This window comes from Pelobates fuscus, chromosome 3, assembly GCF_036172605.1.
Source record: "Pelobates fuscus isolate aPelFus1 chromosome 3, aPelFus1.pri, whole genome shotgun sequence".
NCBI lineage: Eukaryota > Metazoa > Chordata > Amphibia > Anura > Pelobatidae > Pelobates > Pelobates fuscus.
Genome location: NC_086319.1, coordinates 17,112,850 through 17,136,950, shown reverse-complemented (window position 1 = coordinate 17,136,950; position 24,101 = coordinate 17,112,850). Strand labels below are relative to the sequence as shown.

Genomic DNA, 24,101 nt, shown 5'->3' with positions numbered 1-24,101 from the left:
CCAATTCCAATGTTACATTATATCTCACTGAGGTTAATTGAATAAAATATAAGAGCAATTTAACTCACATTTACCAGAGCTATGACCAACTCTAGTGTGAATGGTGTAGAGTGGTATTTTCCCCACTTTTAGGATATGTGGGTAAAAGTTGCTCTCAGGTATTAGTAGTATAGCAGAAGGGAGAACCAAGGGGATGTATTAAACCGGGAGTAATTAAAGGATATATTGCACTCACATTTAATTGATCAGGACACAGGTGGCAATCTCCACCTTGGATTCTTTGGTGAGATCCTCATGTTTTGAATGTTTCCTTTCCAAATTCGGCCGTTGATAAAATTGCAATATTTGCTAATCCAGCATGAACCAAGAGCTCACACCTGGAACCTTTTAGCTGGCCAAATACACAAGGACTCGAAATCTGAGTGCCCGTGTATTCGGCCAGCTGAAAGGCTCCCGGACCCATTTGGTTTTTACCCTTGGGTCTCTTTGCTACCTTTGACCTGAGATTTCGCATAAGAAGAATACCCTTTTCAAGATCTGTCTGTTTCCTTGCAAGTGACTCTTTATATTTATATGCATTTGGACTTTATTGTGGACTTCCTCTTTCCTTTTGATTTTACTCCATTTCCTTTTTTGGTGTTTGTGAGGGAGCCCCCATACCTTAGATGTGCTGCCTCCATGTGTTTTTTGTTAGATAGCGCTGATCTTTTGCTTTTTTGTGTTTTTTTAATAAAGGCGTGTTCTTTACATTTACCACGACAGACCAAATGTAAAAAATGAAAACACAAAAACAACCCTTACCTAGGAAGATGAGGCTTGACAGCAGATGATTTAGTAGATACCGACTGGGCTGGTGTCTGGCGTACAAATGCAAAAGATCTTGGAATGGTTCTGGGAGTTGTTAAAACACTAGAAGTTCTCCGATTAAGGGGTGTAGGTAAGGCTGATAAACGTTTGGTACTAGGAGTTGCCGATATTGTTTTCAAAAGGCTGGGTTGTGTTCCTGGTTTATCCTTCAAAGGTGTACTTTGTGCATTCACACTTAAAAAATAAAATAAAGGATTAATAGATTATACATTAAATACATTTCACAGCTCGAAAGTCTCCCTGTCAATCAAGAGCACAAGTGGCTACTGGGGAAGTATAGACTGTCTTCCCAGTGTCCATCATGCACCCAGCCCACAAAAAGGCTCCTTAATCACCATTACACATTGATGTGTGCCACTCACAGCAGTTAGTAAGACATGGTCAAGCATGGCCACAGGCACATAGGGACACGTCTGTGCTTGAATAACTAATGTGAGGGAATTACTACAGTATCCCATACCAGAATTACAACTGTGGAAATATAGTCTTCATAGTCCAGTAACAACACACATGCTCAATACATCCAAAAGCAGCAATTTAAAAGCAGCTCTGTCACCTGGGTTAGATTATATTTTACAGACTGTACACCAGCCGGAAAGAAAGAGGTCGGGGCCTGATGAGTGTCAAGGCCACAGCCCTGGATAAAACACAGAGCATCCACAAGTACATTACGAGGATGGCTCTCAAAGATGAACTGCTAAGGGAATGCCTGAGACTTCAACAGATAGAGGATGCAGAACGAGAGGAGGTTCCACGGCAAGACAAACCTCTCCATGGGGTGTACCACCAGCAAATGGTGGATGTGGCGCACATGACAAAATCCTACCAGTGGCTGGAAAAGGCAGGACTGAAAGACAGCACCGAGGCACTAATCCTAGCAGCACAGGAACAGACACTCAGCACCAGAGATAATAACCAATAGAAGCTGGAGTCTACCACACCAAGCAAGGTGCAGATTGTGCAAAGAGGCCTCTGAGACAGTCCAGCACCTAGTAGCCAGATGCAAGACGTTAGCAGGAATAGTATACACAGAGAAAAACCACCAAGTTGCTGGGATTGTGTACTGAAACATCTGCACAGAATATGGATTGGACCTGCCTAAGTCCAGATGGGAGATACCACAAAGGGTAGTTGAGAATGACAGGGCTAAGATCCTGTGGGACTTCAAGATCCAGACAGACAAGCAAGTGCTGGCCAACCAACCAGACATCGTGGTGGTAGACAAGGAACGGAAGACTGCAGTCATGGTGGATGTGGCAATACCCAGTGACTATAACATCAGGAAGAAGAAACATGAGAAGGTGGACAAATACCAAGGACTGAAAGAACTAGAAAGGATGTGGAAAGTGAAGGCAGTAGCAGTCCCAGTTGTGATAGGAACACTTGGGACTGTGACTCCCAAGTTGGGGGAGTGGTTTCAACAGATTCCAGGTGGGAGATCTGAGATTGCTGTCCAGAAGATGCAGTTCTAGGAACAGCTAAGACACTGCGCAGAACCCTCAAACTCCAAGACCTATGGTAGAGGACCCGAGAATGAGGAATAAACATACCACCCGGGGGGGGGGGGTGGGAGAAAATCAAATATACATATTTCTGCTGCCAGATGTGGCAAGTTTATGATTTACTTCAGGATATAAAATGATTGTATGCATGTACACTATATGCTTATCCCGATGAAAGTCTGTGGTGACAGACTGAAACATTGATTTTTTTTAATTCGGAGCAATAAAAGTTATATCTTATTTCAAATGAAGACCTGGGAGTGCTATCCTACTACTATTTCTATGTCATGCTGACAAGCACCGTGCAAGAAAGTAACAGTTACAGAGAGTGCAGGATTTTTTGAGAGAAGAGATATATATACATACACACACACATGACTGCTGTGACCCAGGGTAGCACTTATCCAACACTGTCCCCCATGGACACAGCCAGCTTCTTTCTTCAGTTCCTGCCAGGAGCCCAAAACCTATTGAGAATCCTGCAAGACCCTCCATAGGAATTATCTAGTGATGAGCAAGAGAATGCCAAAAGAAGTCACTAGTGCCGGCTGGGATAAAAGAAACTGGACGACAGTAGCTGCCTTTTGTCAGGTTTTGTAAAGGTGACATTTTAGTCCATACTTAATCTTATGATACCATGTAACAGCATTTGCATTTTAACAAACACCGTCTTTACAAACATTTCATAAATATTTTAACTTTAGGAAATGCTTAACTTTCCATTATCTGGGGACAGAGCCGCTTTGTTGCCAACATTCATTTCTGAAACTTCATGGAGGTTAAAATAAATTCACAGTAATTACCTTCTGATATCACCGCAAGACAGAAGCCTGGTCGGCTGCATTGTTTTCACTACAGAACGATCAGGTGACATGGCTAAAAAATAAATTCTGGTTGTAAAATAGTGGAAGGCATTCTACGGTAGAATGAAAGTTTGTAATGACCTTGTATTCAGTGCTAAATCTTACTTTTATTGTATTGGCCCATTTACCTTAGCCTGATTATATACAAACACTAAAAAGTATATTGAACACGAACCACACATATCAAAAGTTACAACAACACTGATTACCCCAACATTTCTATAATAAATATAATATACACATGTGCACTGTAATAAAGTAGCACCAGCTGATTTTTGACATTGCAAATTATTAGTTTTAAAGCAGATATTTACACCCTTTTCTGGTTGACAGTGGCTATAACCCAAATGGAATGCAACCCCTTACCTGTTCTTACAACAGAAATAAACCATAGGTTAGCTTTTAAATCCAAAGTTTTCATCTTAATGAAACCCACCCCCCACTTCAGGTCAGGAAGTCTAGCTTCTTTGTTGATCCATTTAAATACTAGAATGAGAGCACGGATCCTTCACACTCTGTTTAAGTGTCTATTTCACTTGCAGGAACAAGGTTCGGGGAGACACACACACACACTCTTCCCCCACAATCAGATTAGCAACATCATAAAAGAATTATAACTAACTTAAATCTCAGGCAATTTCCACTTTTTGGCAATGGAATGTGGGATGCTATCAGTCTCTCTGGTTCTGATTGACCATATACAACCAAGTTTTGATTATGGTTTTGCAAGTCTAAGATGGTTGCTTCCATAGTGGAAAAACTGACATATTAAAGTAGCAAATCTATAATATGTGAATACAAAGACAATCGTTTAAAAGATATTTATGTCAAGTATATTTGAGAGAACATGTCCACTTTTGACCTGTCAGATTGGAACACAGAAGCAGCATGGGAGATTGACACATGGTTTTCTCCCTTGAAGAGATCATCACAATTTTCAATCTTACCTCCAGGTTTCTGAGGCAGCTTGAGGCGGCTTGTTGGAGTCGGCAATACTCTGGCTTGAGGTTTACTACCAGTCACTCCTTTAACGGCATTCTCTGCTTTTGTTTGGGTAGGAACCCTCAGAAGGTTTGGTGCAGATGTCTGCCTTAGGAACTTGCCAGCTGGCGTCTGTGGTTGGCCCACAGATACTGCAGAGGGCTTGTTCCCAATCACAGCAACCTTTACCTTTGCTGCACTTGTCTGTCTCGGCAGGGGGTTTGACAGGTCAGTGCTACTGGTTTTTAAACAGGAAGCAGACCCTCCAGTAGGACGAGCTAGAGCCAATCTACTTGAATTTGTCTTGAGCTTAGAGCCGTTGATAGAGGTGGTTAGGGAGGCATTTAGTTTTGCTGAAAACACAAAATAAGATAATTTGTAACAATACATAGGGCAGAATTGTCTGATGAATTGAACTGCAGCGCGTCTGCCATTAACCCTGCTAAGGAATGGTATATGGTATCTGCTGAGCAATGACAGAAGACAATGAGCGTATCAGGAAGGTTTGAGCCCCTTCCTGGTTTGGTGAGAAATTTACCGGTTAAAATGCATTCTAAAAGGATAGTATTTCTAATGCTTCCCAAAAGTGCCATTAGGTTACAATAATGAATGGGGTACAATGCAATATAGGGCTGTCTAGGCTGACTACATGAATAGAAACCCAGAAATGTGACCAGAGACCCTAGTCTGAATCAAAGTATTATGTGAATGGTCATAAACTGTAATGGAGGACAGCAGTTCTGATGGTAAAAATATAGATTAGGAGGAAAAACCTATTTAAAAAATAAGCCTATTTCCCAACTGTTCGTCAAATCTTCAGCATAGACTTTATGCTAAAGAATTGACGACAAGGGAGAGCCGAAACAGCCTCCCCCCCCATAGGTGTCTTTTTGCTCTACACACATAGCAATTGCTACGGTAACTTCATAGCCGATGATGCTAGCGCTGGCTAGGGAGAACACGAAAAGAGTGACTGCTGTTACTCCGTTCAGATGCAGACATGCTGGCAACAAAGGTATTTCTTGATCATTTATATAGAGTTCATCAATATATTTCTGTGATACATGATGTATTTAATGTATCGGGGCGATTTAGACTATTGAAATACATTGTGTGACAATGTCACTTTGACATGGTAGGTTTTGTTTTGCAATAGACAAACAATGAGATTGAGCATATACATCCAAGGTATTGAGTCAGGTTTAATTTAACACAATAATTATTCTTTTAGTACATTTTAGAAGAGAAGCCAATGTGAGACTCAATTTGAGTCAATCATGTGTACAAGGCCTCTGCAAGCTCGGCTTACCATTCCCAGCAGGTGGGGAGAAGGCTGAGCTGGAGTTTAAGCTGGTATTTACACTGGAATGGGAGGAAGAGGAGGAGGAGGTGTTCCTTCTGAAAGCTCCATATCCTGGTGCTTTAAAATCTGTTTTCAGGTTAGACTTGGGGAGGGAAGAAAAAACAAATAGGAACATGGTTAAACAAAGCAATTGGCAATATATGAAAACTACAACAGGGTTTGAATGTATGATTACCTGATCGGTGAAATTGGCAACACTGCAATAATGTCAGAGAGAACTCAACACACAAAATACTTCATATGCTATAGTTATTAACTTCAATTAGACTTTTTGTAGATTTTTACTAAATGCTACCTTGCTTGGGGCTTGAAGAGTTCTCTTCGTTTGACCCACAATGCTGGTATTGATGGACGTATCACTGACATCAGATGCAATGCTTGATTTATCTGAAAGAAGATCTTCAATGGAGTCAGCACTGTTTAGGTGTTTCCGTCTAACTGGACTCTGTTTCTTGCTTATTTTAGGCTGCAGGGAAAAGACCAACAATTAAATCTATGATACCTTACTTTAAAGGGACACTAAGCATCAAAACAACCTCAGATTAATGAAAAACCATTTTAGTGTAAAGATCTGGGGTAGGCATCTTGCCTGATGCTTTGCCAGCCTCAAGGATGTTGGAGCTTCTGGATAGTTGAAGGTTGCCTTCAAATAGCGTACTGTATGGCATACATCATGCCCCTGCAGTCTCACTGCTCAATTCAGCTTAATGCAGTGTTTCTGGTGCCTATAGCTTGTCCCTGCAGGGTCAGCAATGTAAACGCTTCCCTTTGAGAGCAAATGCATTGCTTACATTGCTGCCTAGTCACACCTCTAGTAGATGTCACTCAGACAGTTACTAGTGGGACTTCCTGGTTATAACCTGCAAGCCATGAAGCACCTACGTTCAGCGTCTACATGTCCTGCATGAAGAGGCTCAATGCTCCCCATTGAGATGCATTTTGCTGCGCATGTACAATAACACAGGAGGTCATCAAAATTTATTATCTTGGCCCTGGAGGCAGGCCAGCAGCAGCGAAGCAATGGAGAAAAGGTAAGTAAAATACCTTTAATTCCATTCTGAGAGGGGCTGGTTACAAACATGTAGTCCAGCACTAGTGAGCCCTAGTTAATACATATTTGTATTAACGCTAAAGTGCTCCTTTAACAAATAAAGTGTGACCTGGATCAATCAGGCATTATCAAATTAGTAATTCCCAACTTGTTTGATGTGATAGTTCCTTTCTGTATCAATCAATACAAAAGATATTTGTAAACATGAAGAGAGTGTTTGTTTTACTGGGGGCTTGCAGAGTCTTGCACAATGTGCTTACTGATTGAAAAACAGCACACTTGAATTGAATAACTATTGTACAGCGCTGCAGAGTTTGTTGGCGCTTTATCAATAATGGGAATTGCTGGAGATTTTAATGAGAGAAAAAACAAACAACAACAATGCAAAGCATAATTCTGTCACATGGGTCAGGCTCTCACACTTGGCACCTCCTGCACTAGGACTGCTGACTACAGAGAACTCAGTCTTGTATGCCCACATCCACAGCCCAAGACAAGACTTGAAACCTGATCTAAATTGCCTTGACCAAGATATGACACTGAAGAACCTTAGAGCGCCGCTTTATCATGAGGGAGAGCCAGATGCAGCCAAATAAAATCGTTACCTTATTTTCAGTTACATTTAGCAAACCACACAAACACTCTCTGCTGCGCCAGCTTTCTCTAAAACCTGTGTTGGGAAACCGCTGTGAATCCCTCACATGGCAGTGGGGACACCAAAATAAGTAGATTAACATATAGTGTTAGGAATACGTGACTACTGGTAATGCTATAGTGTTCCTTTAATCATATTCCCACCAGAAATTATAATTCCATAGCATTTTGGTTCCTATCAGTTTGTTGCGTTAAGAAACTCTCGTGTCTTCTGTCAGTGGTGCAGTGAACAAATACCCATGTATAAAAATGAGGAATGTTAGGAGAAAAGAGATCCACTCGCTCTACCTTTTCAATGGTTAGGAAATTCTTTTGTTGATGCATTGTAGAAGTCTTTGTATTCTGTAACCGGCTTAGTGTGGGCTTGTTGCCATTTGCAGCTGGCACATTGCTTTTTGGCTGTAGTGCTTTAGTTTTCTGTGCAAGTGGGGAAACAGAGAGGGTTTTAGTTTGTTTCAGTGCTCTAATTGGGCTGCATTGCTTTGAACTTTCAGCACCAGACTGCTTCCCATGATCTGTGCTGGACACAGCAAGTCGTTGCTGAACAGAAGGTGGCAATTGGTGGTAAGGACTCTCCTGCACACAATATGTCTCTCTCTTTAGAGCGACTGGAGTCTTGCTGCACTCAAAGCCAGCTTCAAGCAATTTTAGTTTAGATTTGGACTCCTGAACAAACATCTCCATCACATGGCTGTTAGCAGTCTGTTCAACTTGCTCTCTCTTTTGGTCTTCACTAGCAACACATTCCAGCTGTAGAGCCAATAAATGGGCCTCTTTGAATATCTCCACAAATTTATCTCCACTGAGGGGGCTCCAGATGGCCTTGTCCTTAGTCTGTAGAGGGGTCTTTTCAACAGACTCTCGACTGGCAAGTGCAGCACTAACACATTTTTCTTTGTGCTTAACAGGCCCAATAAATACTTCATCATCACAATCTCCATTGTCTTCTTTTGCACTAAAAAAAAAAACAAAACAGAGAAATAAAAGACGCACATGACATTCTTCAGACATGGCGCCACACACACACACACACACACACACAATATATAAACCCTCTTAGAACCTACCTTGTAGGAGACAATGATATATCAAAGTCAAATTTCTCATCAGTCAGTAGAGAGAATTCTACGAAACAAAAAGTTCTGTTAGTAAAAAGCAAAAAATGTATCCACCAGTTAAAGGGACATTATAGGCTCCCTGACCACTTTGTCTCTCATTGAAGTGGTCTGGGCGCAGTGATTTCCTATGGGGAGGGCCTAATGCACTTGCCACACATTAATTCTCTCCTCCCTCTCCAACCCAGTCAGAGCCAAAAGACATTGGTGCTGGAACCTGGTAATTGAAAGAAATGGAGGAAAGGAGAGAGGGGGGGGGGGGGAGGGGAGAGAGAGAGAGGGGGGCCACTATAGTATTAGGGATACTTTCTACATATCCAAAAAGAGTTCAGCTTTAGCAGGAAAATCTTTGAAAGTCGTTACAGATCTTGACATTTGTCAAACTCTTTGCATTAGCCGCTATACTAATAGACCAGTGTGAAATCAGTGCCGGCCTTAAGGTGCCCTGTGCAAAAAATCTTTATAGCGCCCCTCCCTAGTCACACCCCTTCATCCATGTATAGGGGATTTATCAAATAATTATTTAAAAACAAAAATTAATTCTCCCTTCCCTGTTACGTTGCAGTGAAGGGGGCATGCTGATCTGGTAGTCCTGTGTGCTGGAAATATGTCCTGAACCGGGCACAGACCAAGAGTGACTGTCTTGCTAGCTCAGGCACTTACAGTGTCAGAGTTTTACTGTGGTAATCTGCTGCAATGCTCTGATTGGTCGGAGCTCGGGAGACAGCTACTTATGGATCTGCAGGCAACAGAAGTACCAGACTTTCTCCCCAACATTACAAAGAGGCAGAATATGTATTACAAGCAGCTTAAAAAAAAAAAAGGCAGGTTTTTATTTAAATCTCTGATAAATCTCTCATATAAGATCAACCCCTTGACGACCAATGACGGTTCAGGACCGTCATCGGAAACATCCCCTTGAGGAGCGATGACGGTCCTGAACTGTCATAACGGTCTTAGGGTACTTACCTGATCGCCGTCGGTGATCGCCGTTTCACCAGGTGTGGGGGGACTGCCTGTCTGCCCAGACAGTTTCCCCGCAGCTGATCAGGACCCCGCGGCCAGGTGATCGCTCGATCACATGACCGCAATAGGTGCCTGTGTATCTGCCTGTGTATCTGCCTGCAGGGGGACTGTCTGTGCTCACAGGCAGTCTCCCTGGAAGTGGAAAATCACAAATAAAGTTAAAAAAAATAATTCAATCTGCCTATTCAGCAACACTGTATGCTACTGGGTTGCAACCATATCACTTGCACTGTGCAGCGACCAACCCTTTTTTAGGGGGGCTTCACTACCCTACTCCCCCCTTTTTTGGGGTTTATGCCCGCTTCTTTCTATTTGTGTATGTTTTATTTCTCCCCTCCCGTCTGTCGATACTCCTTACGTAATGTGTTGTATTAGTCACATCTTCTGCCTCAGTTATTGTTTATTGAGACATTAGTACCTAGTGACTTACTATTTGTTTGTGTGAGTTTTAGTTTATTAATAAAGCATTTAATTGATCCCTTTCAGTATAACATTGGGACAGATTTTTCAGTACCACACTGGGACAGATTCTTTTCGTTTTTCATATATATTTTCACAGATTGAATTATTTTTTGAACTTTGTGATTTTCCACTTAACTTTATTTGTGATTTTACATATACATACATACACACACACACACACAAGATATATACACACACACACACGTATTTATATCTATATAATATGTATAATGTCATATTAAGTGTGTTTTTATATTTAAATATACATATATTAATATAAAAATACACTTCTAATTAGGGATCGACCGATATTGATTTTTTAGAGCCGATACCGATAATCTGTGAACTTTCAGGCCGATAGCCGATAACTTGCCGATATTCTGTACATTTACCATTTTGAAAAAAAAACTAATCCTAAAGGTAAATGCACAAAATATACATGCCACATGCAGTGCGTGTGTGTTTGTATAGTGTGTATATATAGTGAATGCAGTGCGTGTGTGTTGGCGTGTGTGCGCGCAGTGCGGCGTGTGTGCGCGCAGTGCGGCGTGTGTGCGCGCAGTGCGGCGTGTGTGCGCGCAGTGCGGCGTGTGTGCGCGCAGTGCGGCGTGTGTGCGCGCAGTGCGGCGTGTGTGCGCGCAGTGCGGCGGGGAGTTTTTTTATGTTAATTTTTATTTAGTTTTTTCAAATATTTAAATGGTGTTTTTTGTTGTTATTTTTAGTCCCCCCTGTCTGCTTCTTACCAGGGAGGGGGGGTATAGTATTCCCTGGTGGTCCAGTGGTATGTTAAGTACTGTGGGGGGCCGGCAGCAAGCGCTGACTTACCTTGCCAGCAGCTCCTCCAGCTCCCCAGTGTAAATCTTGCGGCCCTTAGTGCCGCGCGGAGCTTTGCCATGGAAACCCATGGCAACGCTCTGCGGCCACAGGTCTCGCGAGATTTAGACATGAAGCTGCAGGCAAGGTAAGTCAGCGCTTGTAATAAGCCTGGCGGTCCTAGACGGTATTATCAGCAATATCAGTATCTATATTGGCCGATACCGCATATAAGCCGATTGTATCGGTGAAACCGATAATCGGTCGATCCCTACTTCTAATTAAATTACATATACATATATACATATATATAAAATTATAAAATATAAATAAGTAAACAAAAATTAAAACAAATTTTTATTATTTTTTATAATTTAAAAAAAGATATATATACGCATGTAATTTTGATATTAATATATATATTTATATCAAAATACACTTAGAATGAAATGATATATATATATATATATATATATATATATATATATAAATAAAAGTACGAAATATACATTATTACATAAATAATTTAATAAATATACACGTAGACTTCAAATATATATATATATATATAAAAAAAAAAATCTATGTGCATATTTATGTAATATTTTGACATAATTAAGTAATTATATAGATTGCAATTTGAGGGACATGCCTGACAACCCAGGCCGAAAGTCCAGAGAATTAAATTTGCTAGCACTGTGTTTAACCCTGTAACTTTCTAGGACACCCTAAAACCTGTACATGGAGGGTTCTGTTATACTCGGGAGACTTTGCTGGACACAAATATTAGTGTTTCGTAACAGTAAAACATATCACAGCGATGATACGGTCAGTGAAAGTGACGTTCTTTGCATTTTTCACACACAAACGGCACTTTCACTGATGATATTATTGCTGTGATACACTAATATTTGTGTTCAGCGGATTCTCCCGAGTATAACAGTACCCCACATGTAGAGGTTTTATGGTGTTTTTGAAAGTAACAGAGTCAAATATAAGGCTTGATTTTACTTTTTTTTTTTTTTTTATTGGTTATGTTGCCTTTGAGAGCGTATGGTAGCCCAGGAATGAGAATTACCCCCATGATGGCATACCATTTGCAAAAGAAGACAACCCAAGGTATTGCAAATGGGGTACGTTCAGCCTTTTTTAGTAGCCACTTAGTCACAAACACTGGCCAAAGTTAGCATTTTTTTCATTTTTAACACACAGACAAATATAAATGCTGTATTGAATACCCTGGGTTGTCTACTTTAAAAAAAAATATGTACATGTGGGGTGTGATTCAGAGATTTATGAAAAATAATAGTGTTACAATGTCACTATTGATACATTTAAAAAAATATATATTTTGAAACAGCAATTTCCTATTTGTACTTATAGCCCTGTAACTGGCAAAAAAGCATGTAAACACTAGGTGTTTTTAAACTCCGGACAACATTTTGAATCTATTTAGCAGTTTTTTTCATTAGCTTTTGTAGATAAGTAGAAGATTTTTCAAGTAAAAAGTCCCAAAACTTTTTTTTTTTTCAAATTTTCACCATATTTTATTATTTTTTTAAATTCTTTATTTTCTGTGCACGTAATTTGTTGTAAAACATGCTTGTGTTGCCTTTTTAACTGAGGCAAATTGGTAAAAGGCATTGACAGTAACTTAGTACAGAGATGATCAGTCAATTTAACACATGAATATTAATAGTAACGGAAGAGTAGGCAACAAGCATATTGTGTTTGTCTTTCAGGTAGACAGTCGTGGGGGCTAGCGTGTGTCCGTGTATTCAGAGAGAGCCTATTAGAATTGCGTGTGCACTTTTCCTTTTTTTCTGAGTCGAGTTTGCCCATGGTGTTGGTACCCATAGGGCGAGTTGGGTGTAGTGAAATAGGTCGAGTGCGTAGATGGTAGTAGGGTCTCAGGAGTGGTTGAAGGGCACCTATCCCAGTTGCTCGGGGGGGGTCTAAGGTGGGTTGGTAGTTTTTGTCGCCCATCGCAGTTTGCGTTGGCGTTTATGCCTCGGTGTGGGCCCTGTGTCTTGTCGGTGCCTTAGTGTAGTTTGCATGTCTGGTATGGTATACGTGAAATGTTGAGTGGTGTCGGCCCTTAACCAAAGAGGGTCGCGGGGGGGGTCGCGTCACGGTCTATGTGGTGGGAGACATTAAACAACTTTGAATATAGAGAGATTTTTAGAGTGAGTTTAGATAGTAGGAGAACAGCAGGGCATGGAAATCAGCGGTAGACATTTATTCAGGTCCCAGTCTCTTGTCTCTTGCTGCCCTTGGGGTAGAATGGCACAGTTCGCTCTGGGTCCCACGGGTGGGGGGCTGGTGTCGTTCCCGTCTTTGAGGCATTCTGTGTAAGTCCTACTTTTTGGAGAAGTGCAGGGGCCTCCGAGAGTGAAGTGATTTTTAGGACCTCCGCTCCGCTGATGACAGCCAGTGTTCTCGGTAGTAGCCATCTGTACTCTATTTTTCCTTTCCGCAGTTGTTCCGTGACTTCGCTCAGGGATTTTCTCCAGAGCAGGGTGCTCCTCGTGATATCTTGGAAAAAGGAGAGTTGTGAGGCTTCGAAGGCTAGGGGTGTCTTGTCCCTCACCGCTGCCAGTATGCGACGTTTGTCTGTCATTGAGTGACATCTGACTATGACATCTCTGGAAGCCGTTGCGGGTGCCCTTTTGGCCTTGTTGATGCGGAAATGGCTGTCAAATTCCAGCTTTTTAGCTTGTGTGTGTGGCAGGATTGTTGCCGTGAGCCTCCTCAGGTATTGTGGTAGTTCTGCTGGGCTGATTGTGTCAGGAATTCCCTGAATTTTAATATGTGTGCGTCTGCTGCGATCCTCCATGGCGTCTAGTGAGTTTTGGAGCGCTGTGTTCGCCGTTTGTAAGTGTTTCAGGGTATCCCCCATGCTTTTCACCTCTTGTCTGAGGTCCAGAATGTCCTCTTCAGAGGCTTGTACTCGTGCTGTCACTGCCTGCGTTTCTGTGCGCATTAAGTTTATGTCGGCGTCGAACATCTGCTTCATTTCTTGCAGCAGGTGTCTGATATCTTTTTTAGTGGCTGGGGCTGAATCATCCCCTATTGCTTGTAGGTTGCTGGGGGCTTCTGAGCGCCTGTCTGCCTTGCTGCCTTGTGGTAGTTGTTCTGTGTCTGTGGGGCCAGTCTCCTGGTCCTGGTCGGCCGCCATTTTGTGGCCTGCAGTGCGCTGTAGCAGGGCCCCTATATCTTGGGAGTCCCTGGGCGCAGCCTGCTGTGGCTTCTGTGATCGCCTCCCCATTGTGTCGTCTGGTGGGTGGTAGTGGTCGGCCGCCTGTATGTACCAGTCCTCAAGGCCCAGGAGGGATGCCGCGGGTAAGTGTGATACCGGCGGGAGGGCGAGGTAGGCCCGAGATTTGCGGACTCTTTTTTTGCCCGAGGGTGAGTGTAAAAAGGGCATCGGTGGGTAGCCCTGTGAGCCCTGGTGCTGTGGCTATGGGTCTCGCGGGTCGATGGTCCCCCGTACCTGTGATTACCGGCAGATTCTCAGATGGTGCTGTGGAGCCCTGAGGAATGGCGTCCATTCGGCTCCGCGGTTAAGCTCCGCCCCCTTTATTATTTTTTTAAAGTAAAATATATGACATGATACAAATAATGGTAAGTAAAGAAAGCCCTTGCTCTGAAAAAAAACCCAATATATAACTTGTATTGGAACAGTAAATGAGAGAACGGAAAATTACAGCTAAAAACAAACACCACAAAGGTGTTAAAACCGCTCTGGTCCTTAATGTACAACATGGCAAAACAGGCCTGGTCCTTAAGGGGTTAAATTGTATTTGTCATAACAGATACCCTTTAAAGGTCCCCCACCCCCTGAAGAATCAGTGGTATAGCTGGTAATTGCAGCGTTATGTAAGGGTGTAGAAATACTAAATGAATTCCTACAAATTGCTATATCCAATTCCATTCAGTGTCACGCAGACTTAAAATAGCTCTGGAAGTGTAAACAAAATCTGTATAAAAACATCTGCTTACCCCCATGTTCATCCATTCTGAAGAGGTTTCCAGGAAGGCCTTTTTTAAACCTAGCAAACTAAACAAAAAAATAAATTACAAAACTTACTACGTTGCCCACCACATCAACAGCAATTTATACGAGATATCAAAAAGGAAAATATAAATTATGTATAAATAAAGCAAATAAATTAAAAACCCTCCACAAACTTCAGAACCAGTATAGTAAATAGGGGTGAGAGCCGATTACGGAGAGTTTAGAACAATATAAGGTATAGGTACAGGTCTAAAGAAATAGATTTTTAGACTAGAAATAGGGATTGCCAAACCTACCATGTTTCCTGCACACAACACAATGTGAAGTTCTACAATATGTACAATACAGAAAAAGTGCAGCACATGAATTACACATACTGCAGGGCAGCCACATAAGGAAACTATGTATGCAGGAAAATATGGCAGATCTAGAAATACTACAACTATACAACAAGATGTCCAGCTGTACTACAACATGTATATAAAAAGTTATATGCCAGCAACCTCACATTGCCCACTCACACAACTGCAATGTGACAGTAACAGAGCAGCTGCAATTTGATAACAAACAGGGGAGGGGGGACTGAATTGGGAAAGTGTTGGAGGGGGAAGAAACAAACTGGTAAAGATAACATATTTGTAAACAGGATGCTCCAGTTATGCAATCCAACACATGCATTACAGTAAACGGCAGGTTACATTTTCATAAAAACGTCAGCATCTAATATCGTACACATTTCAAAGCAATAATCAGTTTGAAACTGAACACAGATGTTAAACAGTCCAGGATAGTTTCTCTATTTTTGTGCATGATATGGTCATCAATAGAGTGCATGAACGTATGTATACACAATCAAATGTTTTCTTTGTATTTAAAAGGTCACTCCAAGCCCGCTGATGGTAAGTGCACCATGGCAGAGTTTCCACGTAATGGAGCAAATAGGTTTACAATGGTTTGCCCCCTTAACTGGGTCCGCACTGATCACTCTCAGCCAATGAATGACATTCTACGCATGGGAATATGTACAGCATTGACTTTGCCACCAGAGGACTCTTGATCCGGGTTGGCTAATCACACTGCACGTGGTGAAGTTCCACCTGTGGTAGCGAAACACTGCAAATGCAGACTACAGACACCATGACTACTACAAAACGTGTAAATGGTCATGATGCTTGGAGTAAACCTTTAAGGTCATGTATTTGCTGCAGATAAAAGCTTTGTAGAATAAAAATGTTCTCCTCTAACCATGAGGTGAGTTATCTTCACTTCCTATAGCACAGCTGAGATTATCCCACAAGTAGTGCATTATACAACTTGCCGTGTGTAGTTCGGTTGTCAGCTTTCTACTGTAAGAAGCTGAACTAGAAGATTCAAAAATCTAAGTTATGACTTAATGTACAACGGAACTTTAGGAATACCATGGTGTGTTGGAAACAAGTAGGGACAGAAAGGTTGGGTTTATAGAACAATACTAATCATAAATACATGTAACCTAGTATGTGTGGGAGCCTGGAGTGTCCCTTTAATAATATAAACCCACCCAGTATAACTAACTGTAACCTAACCTACACAGTGCATCTAACATGTGTGGGAGCCTGGAGTGTCCCTTTAATAATATAAACCCACCCAGTATAACTAACTGTAACCTAACCTACACAGTGCACCTAACATGTGTGGGAGCCTGGAGTGTCCCTTTAATAATATAAACCCTCCCAGTATAACTAACTGTAACCTAACCTACGCAGTGCACCTAACGTGTGTGGGACCCTGGAACGTCCCTTTATTAATATATTAACCCAACCGGTATAACCAACTGTAACCTACAAAGTGCACCTAATGTGTGGGGGGGCTGGAGTGTCCCTTTAATAATATAAACCCACCCAGTATAACCTAACGTGTGTGAGAGTCTGGAGTGTCGCTTTAATAATATAACCCCACCCAGTATAACATACTGTAACCTAACCTACACAGTGCATCCAACGTGTGTGGGAGTCTGGAGTGTCCCTTTAATAATATAAACCCACCCAGTATAACTAACTGTAACCTAACCTACACAGTACATCTAACATTTGTGGGAGACTAGAGTGTCCCTTTAATAATATAAACCATCCAGTATAACTAACCTAACCTACACAGTGCACCTAATGTGTGTGGGAGCCTGGAGTGTCCCTTTAATAATATAAACCCACCTAGTATAACGAATAGATTTATTTATTAAAGTGAGAATTTAGAATTAATTTCAAGTTTAAGGCTAAAATAGCTGAACTGGATAAAAAAATCTAAGTTAGCTATGCTTTTTTCAGTTACTCTGGCCTTAAAGAAACACTATAGGGTTAAAAACACAAACATGTATTCATGACCCTATAGTTTTAAAACCCCCATCTAGCCCCCTGACCTCTCCAAATATAGTAAAAGCTTACTTGTATTCAAGTTTGCAGCTGCTGCCTCTGCCCCTGAACAGCCTCTGTCTGCTGACATCATCAGAAGTGGTGGTCTGAGTCAATCACAATGCTTCTCCATAGGATTGGCTGAGACTGTCAAGGAGGCAGATCAGGGGCAGAGCCAGCACAATTCAAACAGCATCTCCTCATAGAGATGAATTGCATCAATGCATCTCTACGAGGAAAGTTTAGTGTCTGCATGCAGAGAGTGGAGACACTGAATGTCAGTCCCACTGTGCAGCACTGCCCCAGGAAGCATCTCTAGCAGCCATCTAAAGAGTGGCCAGTGGAGTTATTAGTCAGTAAACAGCCTTTTATTGTATAGCGCTGTGGAATAAGCTGGCGGTATGTAAACAACAATAATAACCATAACCATAATAAACACTGCATTTTCTCTGAAAAGACAATGTTTACTGTAAAAAGCCTCAAGGGAATGATTATACTCACCAGAACAAATACAATAAGCTGTACTTGCTCTGGTGACTGTAGTGGACCGTTAAACTTGTAATTCACTTTCAATTCTCGCTTTAGTAAATCTTGTAACCTATGTACATACAAATGACGCCTAAATGAAGTAGTTATGGGGAGCCAGAGTTCCTTGGCATCTTCTTACCTTATGAAATTAAACAATTTTCAATAGGTTTAAACCAAAGTTGTTCACACAGTAGTTTTGGTTATGTGTATTTAGAATGATTGGATTAGGAAATCTCAGGTCTCGTTCATGCATTGTTTTTATTATCCTGTATTTACAATAGAGATTTATGATGCCACCTGTTTTTATCCCCAATATAACTACTCGAATGTTAAAGATTGAAATTATAGAATGCAGTAAAGACCGATCTGACTCTGGTCAATTTTAGAGCAAATTTTAACAAAGGGAGTGCATTCATAATTAGTACCTTCTTGGCCATGAAGCAAATGTTTAATCCTATAAGCCAGAGGTACTTGCAGACAGAGCACTACAACAAATTGTTTAGATTACATTTTCACACTTACTCACACTTTGCTTTGACTTCAATGAACACTCCAAGCATAATACCCACTGCAGCCCTACCACAGGGCACTTCAGGCTCGGTTACGGGATAATCTGTCAAACAGTTTTAGCAGGTTGGCAGTTACACAGGTCCTGCTGGGCATCATACTGCTTCCAGTCTTCTCAAACAGGAGAAGCAACATCCAGCATATGGAGTTCAAAATCACCATAAGAAGCAAAAGTGCTCTCTGGTCCTCAGAGAAGTGTTAAACTTCTTTAAAATAGTTTAACATATTATGCTGGCAGTAGTGGGTATGGTGCTTCCAAGCGTTCTATTTTTTTTCACATCCTCCGTCTTTCATGTTTAAAGGAGAATTAGGGGCTCACCCATAACATATTTCTAAGTAGTGTTCCTGCAGTAAAGAATATCTCTTCACGACAAGTTCTCGAGTGCTGGCTTTGCATTTGGAGATATAAATTTGTGCAGCTGAGCACCGGTTTTAAGACACTGGGAAGCAGGAGTGCAAGACGTTTGAAATAGTATATATACACATACAAAATTCTAAATTAAGGGACAGCACAGAAAAAAAAAAAATTGTATACAAAACCTAATCTCCAGATTTGTTTGTGAAGGTAATTGTGTAACCCTGTCTGATTTAAAACTTTTGTTTGTGTGTGTGCGCGCGCACTGTTCCTTAATCTGTATTTCAGGTTTAAAGGGACATCCATGCTTCTTTTTACAGATGAGAAGCTACATGTGAATGTCAGTGATCACTTGGCAGACTATGAGCCGCTGAAAGGTTTCAGCTAGCCCCCAGATTGAATGAGAGCACATAACATATCACATGCACCTTGTATAAAAGGTGCGCCTTGTGTATTTAATCCAACATTCAGCAGTTTCCATTCATTCATGTAAAGACAAAGGTGAAACTACTGGGAATGAAAATGCCTCCTTATAATCACCAGCAACTCCATATGAAAAGCTATATACAGTATATATAATGATACACAGGAGATACACACTCACTATATATATATATATATATATATATATATATATATATATATATATATATATATATATATATATATATATATATATATATATATAAAAAATATAATATGATATGATACACAACATACAGTGATTAATATATCCCCTATTGATGGCTGACATTGTAATAGGATAGAAAATGATACACAGGTTATAATAGATAATATACAGTTATTGGATCTCTCCCTCAGTAATGGCTGACATTGTAAATTATATACATACATACACAAACTGACATTGTAAACAGGATATCATTTAATGAGGACTAATACACCGTATAAGGGCAGACATTGTAACAGGATATAATATAATATATATTAATACCCCCCAGTGATGGTTGACACTAACAGGATATAATGTAATGATACACAGTGTGTGTGTGTATGTATGATAGATATAGATATATATCTCTAACAGGATATAATATAATGATACAGTGTATATAATATAATGTCTGACTCTGTAACATGATATAATAGATAATATAATACAATGTCTGACTCTGTAAGAGGATATAATATAGTAATACATATTATATACTGTGTATAATGTCTAACAGGATATAATAATAGATAATATAATACACAGTGTATAATATAATGATATAATGTCTGACTCTGTAAGAGGATCTAATATAATGCATATAATATAATGATAGATAATGATATAATAGATAATATGATAATACCGTGTGTATAATGTGACTCTGAAAGAGGTTATAATATAATGGATATTATAAGGATACATTGTGTATAATGTCTGACTCTGTAACAGTATATAATATAATAGATAATACACAGTGTATAATATGATGGATAATATAATGTGACTCTGTAAGATGATATAATAATACAGTGTATATAATATAATGATAGACAATATAATAATACACAGTGTATAATATAATGATAGATAATATATTATAATGACACGGTGTGTGTATAATGTCTGACTCTGTAAGAGGATATGATAATGCACAGTGTATAATATAATGATAGATAATACACAGTGTATAATATAATGATAGATAATACACAGTGTATAATATAATGAGAGATAATACAGTGTATAATATAATGAGAGATAATACACAGTGTATAATATAATGAGAGAATACACAGTGTATAATATAATGAGAGATAATACACAGTGTATAATATAATGATAGATAATATAATAATACACAGTGTATAACATGATAATACAGTATATAACATAATAATAGATAATAATATATTATAATGATACAGTGTATAATATAATGATAGATAATATAATAATAATACAGTGTATAACATGATAATACAGTGTATAATATAATGATAGATAATATATTATAATGATACAGTGTATAATATGATAGATAATATATTATAATGATACAGTGTATAATATAATGATAGATAATATATTATACTGATACAGTGTATAATATAATGATAGATAATATATTATAATGATACAGTGTATAATATAATATTAGACAATATATTATACTGATACAGTGTATAATATACTAATAGATAATATATTATACTGATACAGTATATAATATAATAGATAATATATTATACTGATACAGTGTATAATATAATAATAGATAATATATTATACTGATACAGTGTATAATATAATAATAGATAATATATTATACTGATACAGTGTATCATATAATAATAGATAATATATTATACTGATACAGTGTATCATATAATAGATAATATATTATACTGATACAGTGTATCATATAATGATAAATAATATATTATACTGATACAGTGTATAATATAATGATAGATAATATATTATACTGATACAGTGTATAATATAATGATAGATAATATATTATACTGATACAGTGTATAATATAATGATAGATAATATATTATACTGATACAGTGTATAATATAATAATAGATAATATATTATACTGATACAGTGTATAATATAATAATAGATAATATATTATACTGATACAGTGTATAATATAATAGATAATATATTATACTGATACAGTGTATAATATAATAGATAATATATTATACTGATACAGTGTATAATATAATAGATAATATATTATACTGATACAGTGTATAATATAATAGATAATATATTATACTGATACAGTGTATAATATAATAGATAATATATTATACTGATACAGTGTATAATATAATGATAATATATTATACTGATACAGTGTATAATATAATGATAATATATTATACTGATACAGTGTATAATATAATGATAATATATTATACTGATACAGTGTATAATATAATGATAATATATTATACTGATACAGTGTATAATATAATGATAATATATTATACTGATACAGTGTATAATATAATGATAATATATTATACTGATACAGTGTATAATATAATGATAATATATTATACTGATACAGTGTATAATATAATAGATAATATATTATACTGATACAGTGTATAATATAATAGATAATATAATATAATGATACAGTGTATAATATAATAATAGATAATATATTATACTGATACAGTGTATAATATAATAGATAATATATTATAGTGATACAGTGTATAATATAATAGATAATATATTATAGTGATACAGTGTATAATATAATAATAGATAACATATTATACTGATACAGTGTATAATATAATGATAGATAATATATTATACTGATACAGTGTATAATATAATGATAATATATTATACAGATACAGTGTATGATATAATAGATAATATAATGATACAGTGTATAATATAATAGATAATATATTATATATTATAGTGATACAGTGTATAATATAATGATAATATATTATACTGATACAGTGTATAATATAATAGATAATATATTATACTGATACAGTGTATAATATAATAGATAATATAATATAATGATACAGTGTATAATATAATAATAGATAATATATTATACTGATACAGTGTATAATATAATAGATAATATATTATAGTGATACAGTGTATAATATAATAGATAATATATTATAGTGATACAGTGTATAATATAATAATAGATAACATATTATACTGATACAGTGTATAATATAATGATAGATAATATATTATACTGATACAGTGTATAATATAATGATAATATATTATACAGATACAGTGTATGATATAATAGATAATATAATGATACAGTGTATAATATAATAGATAATATATTATATATTATAGTGATACAGTGTATAATATAATAGATAATATATTATAGTGATACAGTGTATAATATAATAATAGATAACATATTATACTGATACAGTGTATAATATAATGATAGATAATATATTATACTGATACAGTGTATAATATAATAGATAATATATTATAGTGATACAGTGTATAATATAATAATAGATAATATATTATACTGATACAGTGTATAATATAATAATAGATAATATATTATAGTGATACAGTGTATAATATAATAGATAATATATTATAGTGATACAGTGTATAATATAATGATAATATATTATACTGATACAGTGTATGATATATAGATAATATAATGATACAGTGTATAATATAATGATAGATAATATATTATAATGATACAGGGTATAATATAATAGATTATATGTTATAATGATACAGTGTATAATATAATAGATTATATGTTATAATGATACAGTGTATAATATAATAGATAATATATTATACTGATACAGTGTATAATATAATAATAGATAATATATTATACTGATACAGTGTATAATATAATGATAATATATTATACTGACACAGTGTATAATATAATGATAATATATTATACTGACACAGTGTATAATATAATGATAATATATTATACTGATACAGTGTATAATATAATGATAATATATTATACTGATACAGTGTATAATATAATGATAATATATTATACTGATACAGTGTATAATATAATGATAATATATTATACTGATACAGTGTATAATATAATGATAATATATTATACAGATACAGTGTATGATATAATAGATAATATAATGATACAGTGTATAATATAATAATAGATAATATATTATACTGATACAGTGTATAATATAATAGATAATATATTATAGTGATACAGTGTATAATATAATAATAGATAACATATTATACTGATACAGTGTATAATATAATGATAGATAATATATTATACTGATACAGTGTATAATATAATGATAGATAATATATTATACTGATACAGTGTATAATATAATAGATAATATATTATACTGATACAGTGTATAATATAATAATAGATCATATATTATAGTGATACAGTGTATACTATAATAGATAATATATTATACTGATACAGTGTATGATATAATAGATAATATAATGATACAGTGTATAATATAATGATAGATAATATATTATACTGATACAGTGTATGATATAATAGATAATATAATGATACAGTGTATAATATAATGATAGATAATATATTATACTGATACAGTGTATAATATAATAATAGATAATATATTATAATGATACAGTGTATAATAGAATGTCTGACTGTGTAAGCGGTGCACTCCCTCCCTCCCGGCTATAAGGACGGGTCCCCCAGCCATTGTGTCGGTGAGTACCGGGCAGGCTCCCCGCTCCCAGCCGGTAAGTGTCCCTCTCACTGCCTGCCTACCTACCTGCGTGGAAGGGACCGGCCGCACCACATCAACTGTCCCAGGATTCAAACTTTCCCTCAGCTCCCAGGAGGACACGTGACGGAGCACGCAGCGCGCCCATTGGATGGTTTAAAGGAACGTGCGTCAGTCAGAGCGCAGCATGCGAGACCCGAGGCATCACGGGACATGTAGTTTGCGTTCTATCAACAACATGGCCGCCGATTGGCCACTTGGAGTCACATGACCGCTGAACATGTAAAGCATGGGTGAAG

General features: G+C 37.3%; 1 protein-coding gene across 1 annotated transcript in view; it reads right to left on the bottom strand.

Moving 5' to 3' along the window:
- Positions 1-23,900, bottom strand: part of GTSE1 (G2 and S-phase expressed 1) — a 28,242-nt gene extending 4,342 nt beyond the window's left edge. The window contains exons 1-9 of the mRNA XM_063446777.1: positions 23,851-23,900; positions 14,700-14,757; positions 8,349-8,406; positions 7,570-8,236; positions 5,872-6,042; positions 5,523-5,658; positions 4,180-4,566; positions 3,173-3,245; positions 802-1,041 (exon numbers count right to left, since the gene is read on the bottom strand). Of these exons, the coding sequence (XP_063302847.1) occupies positions 802-1,041; positions 3,173-3,245; positions 4,180-4,566; positions 5,523-5,658; positions 5,872-6,042; positions 7,570-8,236; positions 8,349-8,406; positions 14,700-14,715 (1,748 nt within the window). The 5' untranslated portion in view covers positions 14,716-14,757; positions 23,851-23,900. The remainder of the gene's footprint in view (positions 1-801; positions 1,042-3,172; positions 3,246-4,179; positions 4,567-5,522; positions 5,659-5,871; positions 6,043-7,569; positions 8,237-8,348; positions 8,407-14,699; positions 14,758-23,850) is intronic.
- Between the last annotated feature and the right edge of the window lie 201 nt (positions 23,901-24,101).